The sequence below is a fragment of the Acanthaster planci genome, linkage group LG01 (assembly GCF_054643075.1).
Source record: "Acanthaster planci isolate LZ-2023a linkage group LG01, COTS_SCS, whole genome shotgun sequence".
In the NCBI taxonomy this organism is placed as follows: domain Eukaryota; kingdom Metazoa; phylum Echinodermata; class Asteroidea; order Valvatida; family Acanthasteridae; genus Acanthaster; species Acanthaster planci.
The window spans coordinates 15237923-15254524 of NC_141777.1; the positions used below are offsets into that span (position 1 = coordinate 15237923).

General features: G+C 39.4%; 2 protein-coding genes across 4 annotated transcripts in view; one reads left to right on the plus strand and one right to left on the minus strand.

The window, feature by feature from the left end:
* On the plus strand, nt 1-10250 carry alkbh6 (alkB homolog 6). The gene is made up of 7 exons (XM_022240974.2): nt 1-187; nt 4056-4124; nt 4658-4718; nt 5190-5236; nt 5520-5624; nt 6130-6261; nt 7493-10250. The coding sequence occupies exons 1-7, from the start codon at nt 140-142 to the stop codon at nt 7763-7765; spliced, it is 735 nt and encodes a 244-aa protein (XP_022096666.1). The 5' UTR covers nt 1-139; the 3' UTR covers nt 7766-10250.
* The window catches only part of LOC110982527 (protein phosphatase 1B-like), a 22414-nt gene continuing 14470 nt past the window's right edge, over nt 8659-16602 (minus strand). For all 3 annotated transcript variants that reach the window (XM_022240996.2, XM_022240994.2, XM_022240995.2), the window contains one exon: nt 8659-16028. Coding sequence is in view for 2 of the 3 variants with exons in the window: in XM_022240994.2 (XP_022096686.1) it covers nt 16005-16028 (24 nt within the window). In the remaining variant the exon portion in view is untranslated. The remainder of the gene's footprint in view (nt 16029-16602) is intronic.

The following is a 16602-nucleotide window of genomic DNA, read 5'->3' on the forward strand; positions in this document are numbered from 1 at the left end:
GGCGCTTATTATTAGCAGCTGCAGTGTGGTCACAAGATAAGACGGTGTGGTCCAGGCTGTGGGTCATTCCTCTTAAAGTCATACTACTAGTACTAGTAGTACTATTGTACTAGGTTTAAAATTCTGAAGTAACCTGAAAATGACAGAGCCGGAACTTCAGCATATTGAGCAATATAGAGTACCGAAGGTAAATTCTGGGTTTTATTTACTGGAAAGTGAACACATAAATGATGCGTTGTTTCCAAATGGATATTCAGCAGGGGCGTAGCTAGGATCTAGGATTTCAACTTTGACCAGAGTTGGGGCACAAATTAATTAAAGGGGGCACCAGCTTCAGTGGTGTGGTTTTGGGGGGCAAGTTTAATAATCCATTCATCCCTTTTTTTCAGTGGGGGCACCTGGGGGATACCGGGAATTCGTGGGGGGCCCTACGCCACTGATGTTCAGAGTCACACTTTTTGGTGACTCGACTCGAGTCATGCGAGTAGTAGCAGTGGAGGTGCACACTCGGAGACAGTCCTTAAAGTTAAATTGTCTCTTTATTTGGAGGACTGATATTCAGAAAAATTGTTGTGATGCAGTCGTTTTCCCACTGTTTATGCCCAAATGCAGACTCCTACTTGTAATCCTAGAAGTACATGTACATGCAAATGGCAGAAATTTTGGTAATTTATTTAAATTAATAGCTCCGTTATAAGGTTCGACTCCTAAAAATAAAAATATTTGCTATGGCTTACAATCTGGTTCATAATGTTCATGTCATTATCATTAAGAGTTACAAGGTTCATGTATGGCCTGACCACATGTACTGGTAGTAACCCCTTAAACCCACAAGTAATTACTTTCTCTCTTGTTTTTATTCATCACATTGTGCTCAAATATTTGTGACCTTTAGTTGAATTCAACTTGACTCGACATGTTAACCGTTTGGATGGAGTCACTGTTGCAATGACCCAGCTCGACTTGATTCACTACATTACAATGACTCAACTCAACTTGAGTCACTGCATTACAATGAATCGACTCAACTTGCGTCTCTACATTACAATGACTTGACTCAACTTGAGTCACTACATTACACTGAATTGACTCAACTTGAGTCACTATATTATAATGAATCGACTCAACTTGAGTCACTACATTACAATAAATCGACTCAACTTGAGTCACTATATTATAATGAATCGACTCAACTTGAGTCCATACATTACTATGAATCGACTCAACTTGAATCACTACATTACAATGACTCAGCTCGACTTGAGTCACTACATAACAATGACTCAGCTCGACTTGTGTCACTACATTACAATGACTCGGCTCGACTTAGTCACTATATTACAATGACTCAGCTCGACTTGAGTCACTGCGTTGCAGTTACTCGACTCAACTTGAGTCACTGTAGTATAATGACTCGACTCAACTTGGTCACAAAAATTGGTGACTTGTTATATTTCTGTGGACGTTTCTGTGAAAACTTGAGATTCAGATGTCCAACTTGCTTTCATTGACTTTTATTTTATTGGGGTTATCTAGCAGAATTGAATGTAGTCATGGTAGGCCTAGTGCCTACAAAGGCATAATTCACAAGACTGCAATAACTGCGCTGTCACCAGTTTTTGAAGGATATTTACATGTACATGTTTTTATGTCATGGTTTGGGTGGCTAAATTGCTGTTTTGTGTACTACTGACATAACTGCATTCCACTTATTTTGCTCTCACACGATCCCTTCCCCTCATCTTCTACTCGTTTCTTTTTAAATCAGTTATTTTTTGTGTTCCCTTTCTCTCGTGTTCATCTCAACACGATTTTACAATACCTGCTTCCCATGTACTTTTTCTTATAGAGACTAAAGTCTGTCTTTACAACCAAAGTTGGACATGCCCCAACTTTGTCGTCATGGACGCAGTTGGGGCAGGACACAGTTGGGGTGTTTAGGTACATGTAACAAGTCTGTAACCATGGTAACAAGCCAGTGGGTGTCTAAGGAAAGAATTCCATATATAGACGCCACTAATTGTTCCTTGTAGTGGCCTTCCAGTTGTAGTCATCTGAAAGCAATAAAATGTAATAAAAAGGCAAATTTAGCCAGGAAAATATTCTGATATTCACTTATAAAACTCAAGCTGTTTCAGACCAGTGTCATACATAAGGTTTATGCACAGTGTGTCAAGCGACATCCATAAAGTCTGGCATGTGCAGTAATGAATGGGGGTCCTGAATGAAATCATTGATTTCATTTTAGACTAACAGTTTTACTTTTAGGGGATCACAGGTGTCTACACATTTGCAAGGGGTCACTCACGCCAACAGCATGGATAAACTGTCATTTATACTACATAGGCTGTGTACATTTTAAAATTTCAGACTCTGGGATGGGGAACCTGTAAGGACTCAAACTTTCACTGGGGGACATATGCCTCCCCCACATAGTTCAGAAGCCAAGAAAACAACATTCAATGTACAGTGTAGGCACCTGTCAAATGGTTGCCTCACCCCAACCCTGATTCTCCCTTCTCCCACCAAAGATATGGAGATTGTCACTTGTGGGGCAAAATATCAGCAGTAAGTGCAGGGCAGGATCTTTAATCTCGAAGAGGCAATTTCTGCTCCCCAAAAGGGCACTTACATGTATTTTAGAAAATCAACTTGTCTAGATCTATTGGGAGCATTGCAGTGGGCATCAAGGCCAGGCCTGGCCAGGGCATCAAGGTAATTGGTTCTGTGGCCCCCATGAAGTTCCTGCCCTATAACTGTCAACACATATGCTTTGGGACACTTAGGGATTTTAACCACTCCCTGTCGGGCCACCCGTTTTTGAGTACATAGGCTTTATTTGCAGAGCCGGGAGCCCCGAACTTGGACAAAAGAGTTGGGCCCTATAACAAAAAAATGTGCTTAGCAGAAAAGACTGAGCTGCTGGGTATTACTTATATTTTTTCACTCTCAAAAGTGGAGATAAGCCAGCCTTGTTTTGAAACAGTATACCACAGTTTGGGGCATTTAGAGCCAACGGATTACCACCCAAACAAAAGCGCTCCACCACCACAGCGATGAGCCACATAGCACCGCTGCATGCTGATCTGGCCCCTATTGAAAAGAGATCAGCAGTGCACTAAGCCAGGTTCATGAACAAAAGAAAGTTATATAATACCGCACAATCTGGGCTCTCTTTACAAGGCTGCAGGCCTGGCTGAAATACTCAGGCATCAATAGATTTTGTCTGTCAAGCTAGAGGGGCCACCAGACAGTCCTTCACATGTTTGTAAGTGTCCAGTAAATGAAGATGGGAATTTTTAAAGAATTTTAAAAACAGAAAAAACCTGATAAATATCCCAGCCCAGCATCATCAACATTGATAACTGCCCAGGCAGGAAGTGGTTAAGTTTGAGTTTATATTCTGATACTTCTGCTGCTGCCATACTAGACCATGCTGCATGTTTCGCGGGAAACGCTGCGGAGGATTACGATGAATTATTCAAGTGCATGTTTTTTCCTCTTTTGTGAAGTTTTTCATTATGAAAATATATAATTTGAAGAGATCATAACCTGCTCTTTTGCATTACATGGTGATTGAGTTTGTGAAAACTCACTTTTACCATGAAATTCATCCTGAAAATCAGCCCTCGATGGTGACTAATGAAACTCTAGTTGCTTTATTGGAGTTCAAATTTTGAGCCTGTCACACCAATATTTGTCTGTTTCAAAGATCCATTACATCATGAGAACTCTTATGAATGAACTTCTGCAAAAGTAACCGCCCCAAATGTGAATATTCATGAAAAATCCCAGATTTTTGAGGCCCTTCTACACCAGGTCATTACTCGTGAATTATACATTTTGTTTGACCCGGTTGTAAAAGTTGGACATGCAATCAACCACATTTTGCTTTTTACAACGGCCGAAACAGTGGTGGTCATACTTGAAGGACAGTAACGGTGTAGGCATTATTATTGATATTGTGTGCTGAAGTGTGATTAGAAGTATATTTTTCTCAACACAGTTTTCTGATTATGTGTTGATAAAAAGGGAAACTTTGTTTTTCTCCACAGGCTCCTGACACAGTGTACTACATACCAAATTTTATCAGCAAAGAAGAAGAAAAATATCTCACCCAACAGGTAGAGAAACCATGGATGTAGAGATACAAGTGATGGTAAACTTGTACGTTTGTATGCTAAAGTTAAGCACAGACTGGTTTGATTGTAACTTTGTGTTCAGTGGAAGGGGTACATTGTGTCTCTGTTATTTGTTATATGCCATATTTATTGAATCTGTAATTTACTAAGTTACAAGAACATTAAGAAATAAGTTCTCAGTCACCAACAAATTAAGAGAGCCATAAAAAGGAAGAAACAAGTTATTGTTGAAATGTACTTTTTCACCTATCAGTCTTGGGGGTAACATGCCAGCAAAAAAGTAAAACAGGCAATGGAAACTATTTGTGGCCATTTTGTGTTGTTGATAAAACTGTCAAATATTTACGAAAGTTGTGAAGGACATGATAGAATTCTTTGCTAACTTATCATTTTGATTGATATGCTGTGTGCTAATGGCTCATTTCAACTTCTACTGGTTGTTTAATTTTCCTATTTTCTTGAAGCACATGCATAATATTCAGGTATTTTGGGCACTTTTTCCCTTTTTTTGCCAGGTGTACGGTGCTCCCAAACCAAAATGGAAACAATTGTCAAATAGAAGGTTGCAGAACTGGGGTGAGTGAAGTGTACATGTGAACCTAGCTTGATTCAATGAGCACTGCCTTCCATGAGTTTTGGCAAGGTTGGCCGCCCTGCTACAATTTTGTGCCACCCTTTTAGGGCCTGTTTGTTTTGCACGGATATCAATCTCAATCAGTGATCCCAGAACTGGGTTGCGCCATCTATTAGGTGGCTTCTGGTGTCAATAAACAAATGTCAGATCACTGATCATGATCCAGATCTGCATGAAACAAACAGGTCCCTAATGTTGCTGCCCTAATAACATGTGCATCATTCACTCCGCATATTTTAGTCACCATAACAACCAGTTTTCTACAAAGCAAATGTGGTTTGCCTTTCTGTATGTTTTGTACAAATGTTTGCTAAAGTTGAACCCCTAGGAGAATACTGAATAGGAGACAGTTTACTAAGGCATACACTTGTGTCATTAATTAAGATGATTTCTACTCCTTCCATTAATTGTAGGAGGACTTCCACATCCAAAGGGTATGATAGCAGAGAAGCTCCCTAAGGTACTAAAACAAACTGCATGATTTCCTCACTGAAAAGTGAATACAGTGTTTGTGTACATGTAATTCAATTGTTCATTGCAGATATACAAAAGACAAGTAATTTTGAATTGGACTAATCATTGTCAGTAGTGTTCTGGGTATTTTTTCATTTGTCTTTAGTAGAATTTTGTGCGTGTCTTTCTTTTCCTTTATAAACTATATATGAGGATTAATGCCAACAGAGCAGAAATACATGTATGATACAAAACTTCAGGGCCAAACTATTCCTTCTCCCATTTTTCAGTGGCTTGAGGTGTACTGTCAACAGATAGCTGATCTTGGGGTATTCAGAGATCTGGTTCCCAATCACGTCTTAGTGAACGAATACCAGCCAGGCCAAGGAATAATGGTAGGATTTGCCAGTTTCGATCCAGTCTGCATAGGCATGCACTTTTTTAGGCATCTCACTGTAGAATGCAGCACTAGTATGTGTCATCACCTCACTTAATCCTGCGAAAGCCTCCACTTTGCAAAAACAGGTGACACATTCTTTATGTAATGTTGAGAGGCATCAATCAAGATTGAGTCAAGTTGCAGGGTTCAGCCGATCCTGCACCTTCAGAATCTCCAGTTGAATTTGAAGAGATCCGGGAAGGATAGACTTTGAGGAATTTTACCGTAAAGGTTGCAATTGGTACGGATTCTGCAATGGCATACACACCCATATCAACCAGGAAATTTGCTGAAGGAAGCAGTTCTAGAAAATTCCTGAGATTAATCCAAATCGTAAGGCTTTACTACTCTATAGGGCAAGATATTTGGTTCATCATGCATATGTTCATGTACTTGTATCAAAAAAGGTCAGGTGGTTCAAAAACAAGTAACACTCGCCTCATTTTATTGTCTGGTTCCAGCCTCATGAAGATGGCCCACTCTTCCATCCAGTTGTCACAACTATTAGTCTGGGTTCCCACACATTCTTGGATTTCTATCAACATCGCGGAGATGCTAGTGAATCCGCGGAAGATCTCAGGGAATCTAAGCAGGTGTTATATTTACTTGTAATCGGCTTTATCGTGCATTGCTCTTATGAACGTGCATACATAAGCACCTTTAGGCCAATTTCTCCTAAATGTAGGGATAGTGGTGTGGACTGCTCTACTTGACCATTAGGAACTACATTTTGGGGCCCCTTTACAGAGGGCAAGTTGGAGTGACGACTGGAGTTACACTATAGTTCGACCAACTTTGCCCTAACGAGGGATGGTTTGGACCCTCTTGCCCACTATTTTGAAGCTGGCCTTTGAACATGGTTACACTTCTGATTATCAACAACTGATTTAACTTTTCAGTGTGGAGGCAATCACACACTTGGAAAAGAATGCGCCAGTTCCAACAGTGCATGCACACAATGAAGTGCATCTGAGGTCATTCCGATGCGTAAGCAAGGTCTGCCGTATCAGTGCAGTGCTACATGTACACAGACTTGTGCATGTGCTTAGTTCCCAAATGACCTTGCTTTTATGAAAGACTGAACGGGCTCATTGTCTGACAGGTCATTAGCTGCAAAAAATTGCAGTCAACAGCAGAATGCAAGTGACAATGAGATTTTACAAAATACATGCAGTTCAGAGAAATGCCGGCGTAATTGTATGGCGCATTAATTTTTGCATTATTAAAAGCAGTCAGCTATCACTCAAATTAAAGTTCCACACCTGTACTTACCCATAGCTGGTTGCCAGTAGCCCGGTTTCCTAATTTGATGCAGGGGGAACCATTGGCATGAACATGATATTGCAGAACTGTAGCAAATGCCAAACCAACAAGAAATGCAACCAACAAAACACACAAGCAACAGTGTGGTTTTGTCAAGAAGTTTGACTGGCTTGTTTGCATGTGCATGTCATTAATAAGGATAGAGAACAGGAGACTGGACCATTATCCATGTGATTATAGGTGAATTAGTAGAAAGCAAGGATGCAAAAACACTCAGCACAGCAGTTCCTGAACCCGGATGTCAAAAACCATGGACAAAGTCTATAATGTGACCCTCTTTAAGACATATCTATATAAAAATGAAAAAATCGGGATTGGTGGTTGTTTGCAGGGGAAGGGAAAATACAGAAAACATCGATGGTATCCAATTTTGGTAATATACATGTAATTTGTCAGTTAATATTACAATTTATTACCTTCAACACTGATCCGTTGTTCCCATTGGGACAAAACAGTGTAGCACCAATATTTACAAGTCTCTCATATTGCTTTACTTTGTAGGAGAGTGATTCACCATCTGAGGATACAGTCCAGCATCCTATCCTGTCGCTTCTCCTCCAACCCTGCAGCCTCCTGATTCTCAAGGATCACATGTACACCTCCTTCCTTCATGGCATTGCAGAGAGGACCCAGGACATTGTCACAGACAGTGTAGCCAATCTTGCCCCGACTGACCAAATGCCCGGGGACAGATTGGAAAGGTCCTGTCGTATTTCACTCACTATCCGACATGTCCCAAAGACGCTGAAGATGAAGTTGTTTGGGAAAAGGTGATGCTAAACTGTGAACAGTTCCGCTAAAAGCTGTTGGATTGCCAGCTTCTGGACAAGTAACTTCCACAGAAATCTCATCAGCGTTTTCAATCACTGACCAAATAGGATTCCTCCCACGGAGGTAAAATTGAGGTGCGTATAGATGCACATCTGCAAGCCATTTGTGCATGAAAAGTATTGTCTTGCTTTTGAACTGAAACACTATGAAACATATTTTGCATGTGAAGAACACCTTGTGCAACCAGCAGCCGATTTCACGAAATGTGCTGTAACTTTGAACCATGGGTAAGCCATGTGCCACAAATTTGTGTCTTAGATGTGCAGTAAACTTACATTTGATTTAATTCACGAAAAGTTGCTTAGCTGCACCCCACTTTAAATTAATACTAAATTTCTTGGACGTGGACAATAATAGCTTTTACAACAGCTGTTATTTTTCAGTATAACAAGTCCTCAAACAGTCGTTGAATGACCTCCATCTGCCATTTTGACAAAGTTTTTGTCTTTTCTTCATCAGAACCGGACAGAAATTTTTGTAGTTCTGTCACAGCCAAACAAGTTTTTCATTACCTTCTAAACATAAGACTCGTTAAACTCAGCAATGATGTGCCTTAACCGAACTCGATGAGTTAGTCAAATCATTCATTTTCGCTTTGATTGGCACAACTTACACCACCTAAAATGACTGCCTAAGTTACGCCATAATTTGTTGTGCTTAGTGCCAAACTTACGCAGTGCCAAAGTCTTGTGACATCACTCTTATTTTGTCTTGCAGCATACACACTAAAATGTGCTGTAAGTGATGTTACGCCATTGTGTAAAGTTTTGGGAAATCAGCTGCAGGTGCTTTTTAAAAAAGCCAATCAAGTCAAGTCAACTGTCTGAACAGCAGTCTTGCAATCAAACTATCTTCCTTTTATTTCCCAAACAATTGGAACACAATTTTCAAACTGCCTCTAGTGTTGGCAGCTTTTTGGCCAAATCATCACATTACATGTACAGTAATATTACAGTATAATTTCAAAAATGCCACGGAATCAATTTGTCATTATACATTATCTACAGGTGATTCAATATATTCTGACAAATTCTTAAAAGCATTCAAAGCACATGCCTTGTGGAAACCACATTTTTGCAATTCAGGTGAAGAATGCCATTTTTTTTCGTGACAACAGATTGCAAGTATGCATGTAGCTGAAAGTACAAAATATACTCAACACGCTGGCAAAATTACAAATGATGGACAATATGGACACTGCATTCTCGGTGAAGATGTTCCTCGAAGGCAGAAAGAAATACAAATGGATTAAAGCACATGACCCCTTTTTTGATAAAGCCAAGTACATATTGCCAGGGTATGTGCATGAATTCTACAATTAAAAGTTCCCTCAAAGGATAAAGTAAGCTTACTAATGGCCCATAGTTGTTACTCTGACAGCAACATAAAGCCTTCCACTTGAACTTTTGTTACAGTAATATCAAGAGAATACCTGTACTTGATACTGTAGAGCCCTTTCTGGGCATATGGTTGCATTTTTGCTTCAGAATGTGCCAAATTTCTATGGGAGATGAATTCACATCTCAGCTGTCAATTGTAATGTTTTCTGCATGGTTGCATTTGAATTAATTTAAACAGCAATGCAGTCCAACAGGTACATCTCAATCAAATGGAAATAATATTCCTTAAAGCGATCTGGTCTTAATAGGTCTTCAAAAAACACATTCCCAGTCTGTGCAATGCAGTCTCCAAAGCTATGTTGTTCACAAACAACTTTATTCTACAACGTATATGCAAATCTCAACACAACTGTACATGTACATTCATCCCAACAGAAGTAACTACATGTAGAAATTTTCTTGTCTCTCGCATAACCAAAGCAAACTGGTTTTATTATATTTTGTGAGGTATTTTCCATGTGGTTTTACATATACATGTATGGTATGCATTTGTAACTTTTCTATGATTTCTTCCTATGAAGCTGGATACATCCTAACATAAAAGAAATTTCCCCTTGAGGGATCTATGTAGCCACAGTCTGTCCATCTACAGTTGGTACAATATGGTAAAAAAAAGATAAACTTTGAACATCATAAGGGCACTGTGCTTTTCTTTCACAAACACAAAATTAAAATCCAGTTTTTAAAGTCATTTGTGCTTGAAAGACCTCATTTTAATAATGATTCACATTATTTCACCGTGTGTCACCGACACACGTGCATTTCATCACAGCTTACAGAACTTTACAAATGTACAAGTAAACTGTACTTGATTGGGTAACTTATGCAAACAATGGCATACATGTCAAGGGTAAGCACTGCACAGGACGTAATAGCTGGGTATTAAATCATCCGATTTGCAGGCTCTTAAAATACAACACTAGTAAATTGATTCTTAGAAATGTCCCCATTCTGTATCAGACAGCCACACTATTTTGAGAAGTGAACCCTATGTTCATAGATGTAATAAAGTAGCAAGCTCAAACACACTGAGATTTGTAAGAGTACAATGCTGGTAACTGTTTACATCACTGAAGCACAACTGTTGAAAAGGTCGTCTCAAAACGTACAGAGAGTAAAATGGCCTCGAAAACTTTTGTCAGATTGTCATCCAAGATACCTTGATGTACCAAATGTGATTTGACTGGTCCAAGACAACAAAAAGCATATCTGATTCCAAGCAATTAACTTGGGTAACATGTACATGTCCATGTACCGGTATGCTGACTTTTAAGTTCTTGTGTTGCTGGCATGGTCAGATCCCTCCATATTTCTCTGCCTCTACCCTTCCTGGAGTATGCTACGACAAACACATAATTATACGATTCAACTTAATCAGATTGCTGGTCAAATGATGGCTAGACTAGTCAACTCATGTCATAACAAAGTACCAGAGACCAGACAAATTACTTTGTTATAACCAGGAGTTTTGTTATGAGAGGAGTGGAAAAACAAAGGAAAGGAAACCATAAGAATTCATGAAAGTGAGATTCTTGAAATCCATTCTATTTAATGGTATTTTGTTATAGAGTTCTTTATAATGAGAGTTGGCTGTATTTGGGACCAGCTTTCTAATGTTGGCTGTACCACTGGTTATCAGCAACCTCACCAATACACGGGAAGCCAACATGTTGACGTTCAGCACATCTATTTATGGGATGAGAGAAGTTAAACGCTAGATAATGACAGAGCTTCATATGCATATCTAAAAACACACAGGCAAAAGCTACATCACAACTAAGTTAGCCGGTGGCAAAGCAAGTTTTTTTTCTCATCCTATCACTTATTTCCACAAGTACACCAATGCTGACTAGCACTGAGGGGAGTAAAATTGAAACCTACTGGTACTGTCCCTCTGTGGAAAGGCACTGCAGATTGAGGAAATAACCCGTGTAATCTGCACCAACTCGATATGACAGAGCACCACAAACTGTGAGCCAACTCAAGGCAGATCACTCCCTGCTCTCTCACTTGTCCACAGAGCCCACACCAGCTCCATATTAGACTGAGCTGTGTTCAGTATAACCAAGGCAAAATGGGCCTTCACATTTCTGTTAACATCGAGGAAACACTGTGCCCCATACTGACAGCAACATTTTCAATTACCATTACTGAGAGTGAGTCTTACATGAGCAGCGAGTTGTACATGGAGCCTCTATCAAACTAGGTAGCACTCAAACTCTAGTCCCAATCAATCTCTGAAACAAATTCACTGGACACAACTGGTTGTGTATTATTTAAGAGTAGCAGAAACCAAAGGTTTGTGAATGTTGCTAAGTTTGATAGTTAACGATTGATCAACCCATTCTAAGATAAAATGTACACGTCATGCCATATCTGGGAAAAACCAAATCTCATTTCGGATGCCCCACATTTGTGTGTCAACTGGATGTCCAACAAATTTCAATGTACTATCACCTGAAGCGCTGGCACAGACAACTTAAGAAGGTAAACATACAACTGATCAAGAAACATTCAGGTACATGTAAGTATTACATCGACATACTTTGAAGCTGTATTAAGCCCGTCTTAACATTTACATACATACAACAAATATTTCCAACGATCAATAATATACAAACTATTAAATTTTCAACAGATTTGTCAACAGTTCCAATATAAGGTTATCCAGCCATTTTTGTCTGATTATTTTTTTTTAATCATAAATTTCAGAGTCAGTGTCTGCACAAATGCAAGCAACTGATCTTTCTATTTACACTTTTCATTTTAAATATTCACTCGGTACATGTAGCTTACATAAGGACATCCAGGAGCCAAACACAGATTTCTGATCCCATTAAGTTGTAGCGAGCAACAGAGCAAGGTGTTGTCAATAGGTATGTCACTAGCAAGAACAAAGCAGCCAACAAGGATCCAAACTTACACCTGTACAATCAGATACCTTTGAGGCATTTACAGCTGACAAAGGAAGGCAACTTGGCCAGTAAATCAACTATTTTTCAAGGGACCATTCAAAGTCAAGCACACAAAAAACATACAAGGATTAAAAAGCTTAGAGTAAAAATGGACCGATTACATTTAGGAATTTTCATATACAGAAAATATAACTGGTTTCTGTAAAGGGGCCATCCATTCTTCATCTATTTCACAAGCACATTCTTTTTTAACTGTCCCCTAATAAACACATGCAAGATGAAGAGGGCCCATCAATTTTTACTGTTTAACAGTTAAAATACGCTGTTAACAACCCCACCCCTTTCTCCGAGACCAAAATTCACAGAATCATGAAATTAGTGGGGTTTTTTTTTAACTGGATGGCCCCAAGGAGGTCAAGTTATGACATGCACTCCCAACCACAGCCCCTACAACCACCTCACCGAAGAAAAAATTGTAAAAATCACTGCCAATCAAACTGTCAGTGGGGCACCAGTTGCCAGGGCATACATGTACATGTACGTACATGTACACCGTATACACACACACAGCAAAAATTTATCTCATGGGCTTTACATTGTCCCTGGCATTATGCAAGTCAACCTGTTTATTCAGTTGATTTGTTTTTCACAATATGCACACACAAACTTTATCAAAAAAAATAAGCAAATATGAGCACAACCTTTCCGTTTATATATGCATTAGGGGTATTTTTGTGGCAGGTGAGCACTTACAAATTTCAAATACAGTCAACTCTCATTATAACAAAGTGGCAGAAACCAGACAAGTGCTGTTATCAGGACTCCATCATTGAGGGAGAGAGGGAGTGGAACAAAAATTCAAGAAAATGGGGTTCACAGACTTTCCTCTTTACAACAGTATTTTGATATAACATGTTCTTTACACTGAGCGTGAACTGTTACATTTCACTCTAATGCAGGATCAGTTAGCACAGAAGGGCATATCCAAATGGCCCATGGGCATCAGGAAGCGGGGCAAAAAATATGGGGAAAAAACACATTTTGAGAGAAATGAAAAAAAAAAAAGGAAGAAAGGGGATGAAAATTCCAAATTTACTTAAAAAAAAAAACCCAGTGATGCCCATGCAAGTGCCCATTGAGGTCTGGGAGGGAAGGAATTGACAGCTAAACAATTTCAGCAGTCAAATTGCTAAACTGATCCAACTTCAGAGTCCCTAAGACAGCACGTTACAGTGTCTTGTATCAAGTCACTGGTCTCAATTGAAGCATCAGTAACATCAGTATGATACTATGTAGTTTTAAGTATCAAGTTTTAATTTGGGGATCAATAATCATCACTGCAACTGTTTATGAGGGCAAAGACTGACCCTAGTTAACCCACACATTACAATCCAAAACCTGTTTTGGTGTTATCTGATGGATTTGGGCCTATGTGTATCGTGCAGCCTGGCCACTTTTACACTCCTGAGATTTAGTTTTGTTTTTTTGTACAGAGAATTTGCCTATGGTTAAGCTAAAAGTATACACATACATGTACATGTAGTATTGGGTTTGCACAACTCATTCAGAAGGATCTTGACAATGATTCCAATGAAGTAGACAGTTACTTACCACAGTTATTATTGAAATCGTAAAGTTCAATCTAAATGTGTCATACCCAGAATGACTAAGTGTACATTTCCTGGTAGAAATAGGTTTTGCGACGAATGAACACATAAGATGCAGGAGCAGCACAAACCAAACTCGTATCCTTTAAAATCTACCAGGTTCTGAAGGATTTTGCAGGATTTAGGAAGGTACAGCATCACTTCTGATACAGGTTAAAGCCAACAGAATGCAAGTCTCTGCACAGAATTTGACAAGATTCAGAAAGATTCACGGAGAAGTCTACAGTATCACAGCTTACAGAATAACACACATACACTGTAGGTAAAGCAATGATAGATGAAATCACTCCATTTTTAAGGCTAAAATGATTAATCAAAGAATTTACAGTATAAAACTGTGTGGACAATTAAACCCTTGTCTGTCAATCAACACTCAAGAGTTCAAGGAATGTTCATTTGAAGTACCTGAATAAAAGCTTATATTAAATCCCCCCATTTGTTTTGGCATAGTGTTAGAACATTTGACATCCAAAGACAAGGCTATAACTGTACATATACATCTTTTAAGTAATGGTTTACATGCATGTACAGTTCATCCAAGCAAACAGTGACAGTGATTCTGCTGAACGGTGAAGACTTTGCACTAAATGCATCACGCTTATCGAATGCAACAGAAATTCATCACACACTTGCTGTTTTTACCATTTCCTAGTCTTTGCCACTTTATCCCTTGCTTGACACAAGCCAGTGCAGATCAGAGTGAGGCCATGAGAAAGAATTCAACAGGGCCTGGTCTGACTGTACAAATCTGGTGACTGAAAGAAGGCTTAACAGCTAAATACAACCAAACTAATAATACTGAACTGTTACTCTTTCTTTCTTTGACCACTTCCTGCTGGGGATTCCGGACACGTATGCTTTATATGTGTGGCCGGGGTCTCCGAATTCGGACAAAGGGAACAGGGCCTTGTAACAAAAGACCGTACTCGGAACAAAAGACCAGACTGCTGGGCATTACCAACATTTTTTCACTCTCAAAAATGGAGATAATCCAGCCTTGTTTTGAAACAGTATACCACAGTTTGGGGCATTTAGAGCGAGCGGATTACCACGCGGGACAAAAGCGCTCCACCACTGCAGAGATACATGTAAGCCACACAGCGCCGCTGCGTGCTAATCTAGCCCCTATTGAAAAGAGGTCAGCAGCACACTGTTCCAGGTTCAAGAACAACAGAAAGCTATATAACACCGCACAATCTGGCCTGGCTGAAATAATCAGGCGTCAATAGATTTTGTCTGTCAGGCTAGAGTGGAGACCAGACAGTCCTTCATGTGGGTGTAAGTTTCCAGTAAATAAAGATAGGAATTTTTAAAGAAAGAATTTTGAAAACAGAAAAAAATGATAATTACCCCGGACCAGCATTTTCAACATTGATGAATGCCCCAGCAGCAAATGGTTAACACACGTGTAAATGAAAAGATTGGGTTTTTTCAGCAGTACAATGTATTTCATTCTGAGGCTTCACAAGATTTTGTGCACAGGTTCTCAAATTTTACATTTTTTCTCAAGAAACAAAGGAAAAAATTCAGTCCACATCTTAACTGCAAACATTTGCCCTGACACTTTTTTTTTTCCATTTAAGTTCATTCAAACATGCTTGTTAGTATTCAAAAACATTTCCCACACAGGTGGAGACACAGCAGGCTATGTTCATTACAGTGCACATGCTTGCATTCTGGCAATAATGACACTATAATAGATTATGTGCAACTAGTAACATGTACATCTAATCTAGGAGTGGCCCATGAATGGCTATGAATATGTACAAGTCTCATAACCACTGTGTGATACTCGATGGTATGCATGTACGTGTATGTACACGTATCACTGCGACCACACTTACGCCAACTGGGTGTCCGTGTGTACACAAAACAAGTCTGACGTTCAGCAGAGAACGCAAGGGGTGTTCCACCTTGGTGCGTACTCACAGAATGTAGAGACATTGAAGAATTTTTACCAAAGCCTTCATAACATCTAGAAGGTTTAGTCTCCATGAGTGGGTGTTTGACCATTCATTCACATATTTCACCAAGGACCATTCAGAAGGCAGGGTTTACTGTACACAGCTCCTGACAATGCTGTCAGTCAAGGTGCAGTTCCAAAGTGCAGAGCCCAAGCTAGAAGAAATTCCATCCATTAAGAGAATGCACACATTGTCCATCCCTACAAATTCATAGGCTCCTCAAACTACCAGACAGCCTACCAAGCGTCATCGGATGCCTCCTGAAAAAAAAGAGCAATACATAAAAATAACAGACAATTCAAACAGCGCTATCAAATTTGCACAGTGGGAGGGATGTGTTTACATGTACATGCAATTTCTACATTAAAAAAGATACCAGCTTTAAGGGGAACTCTAAGGACTAATTTTATTTATGTTAAATTTAATCCACGTGTAATTTGGCCTCTTTGCAAAGAGGCAAATTTTTTTTTTAAAGAGGTACAGAACTATAAAACATTTAGTTCACATGAAGTATTTTAAATAATAAATACATAACCATTTCAAAAACACCATAAATTTGATGTTTACCCCATTATTTTTGACCCCAAAATGAATAAAAAGATCCTGCATTTCCCCTCCTACAAAAATCCCCTTTTGGCCATTCGCGCTCCCAGGCTGATTGGATGACGTCATCACCAGAACGCTGACGTGTACAATGTACATGTACAGTATACACTGTGCACAGTACATGAAGTATCGCACGCTTCAGTAGATCACGTTGTGTTTGATGTAGCTTTGCCCACAGGCAAACACTGTCCCAGTTCAAGAAATACACGGTAGGCCTGTCTCTTTTAA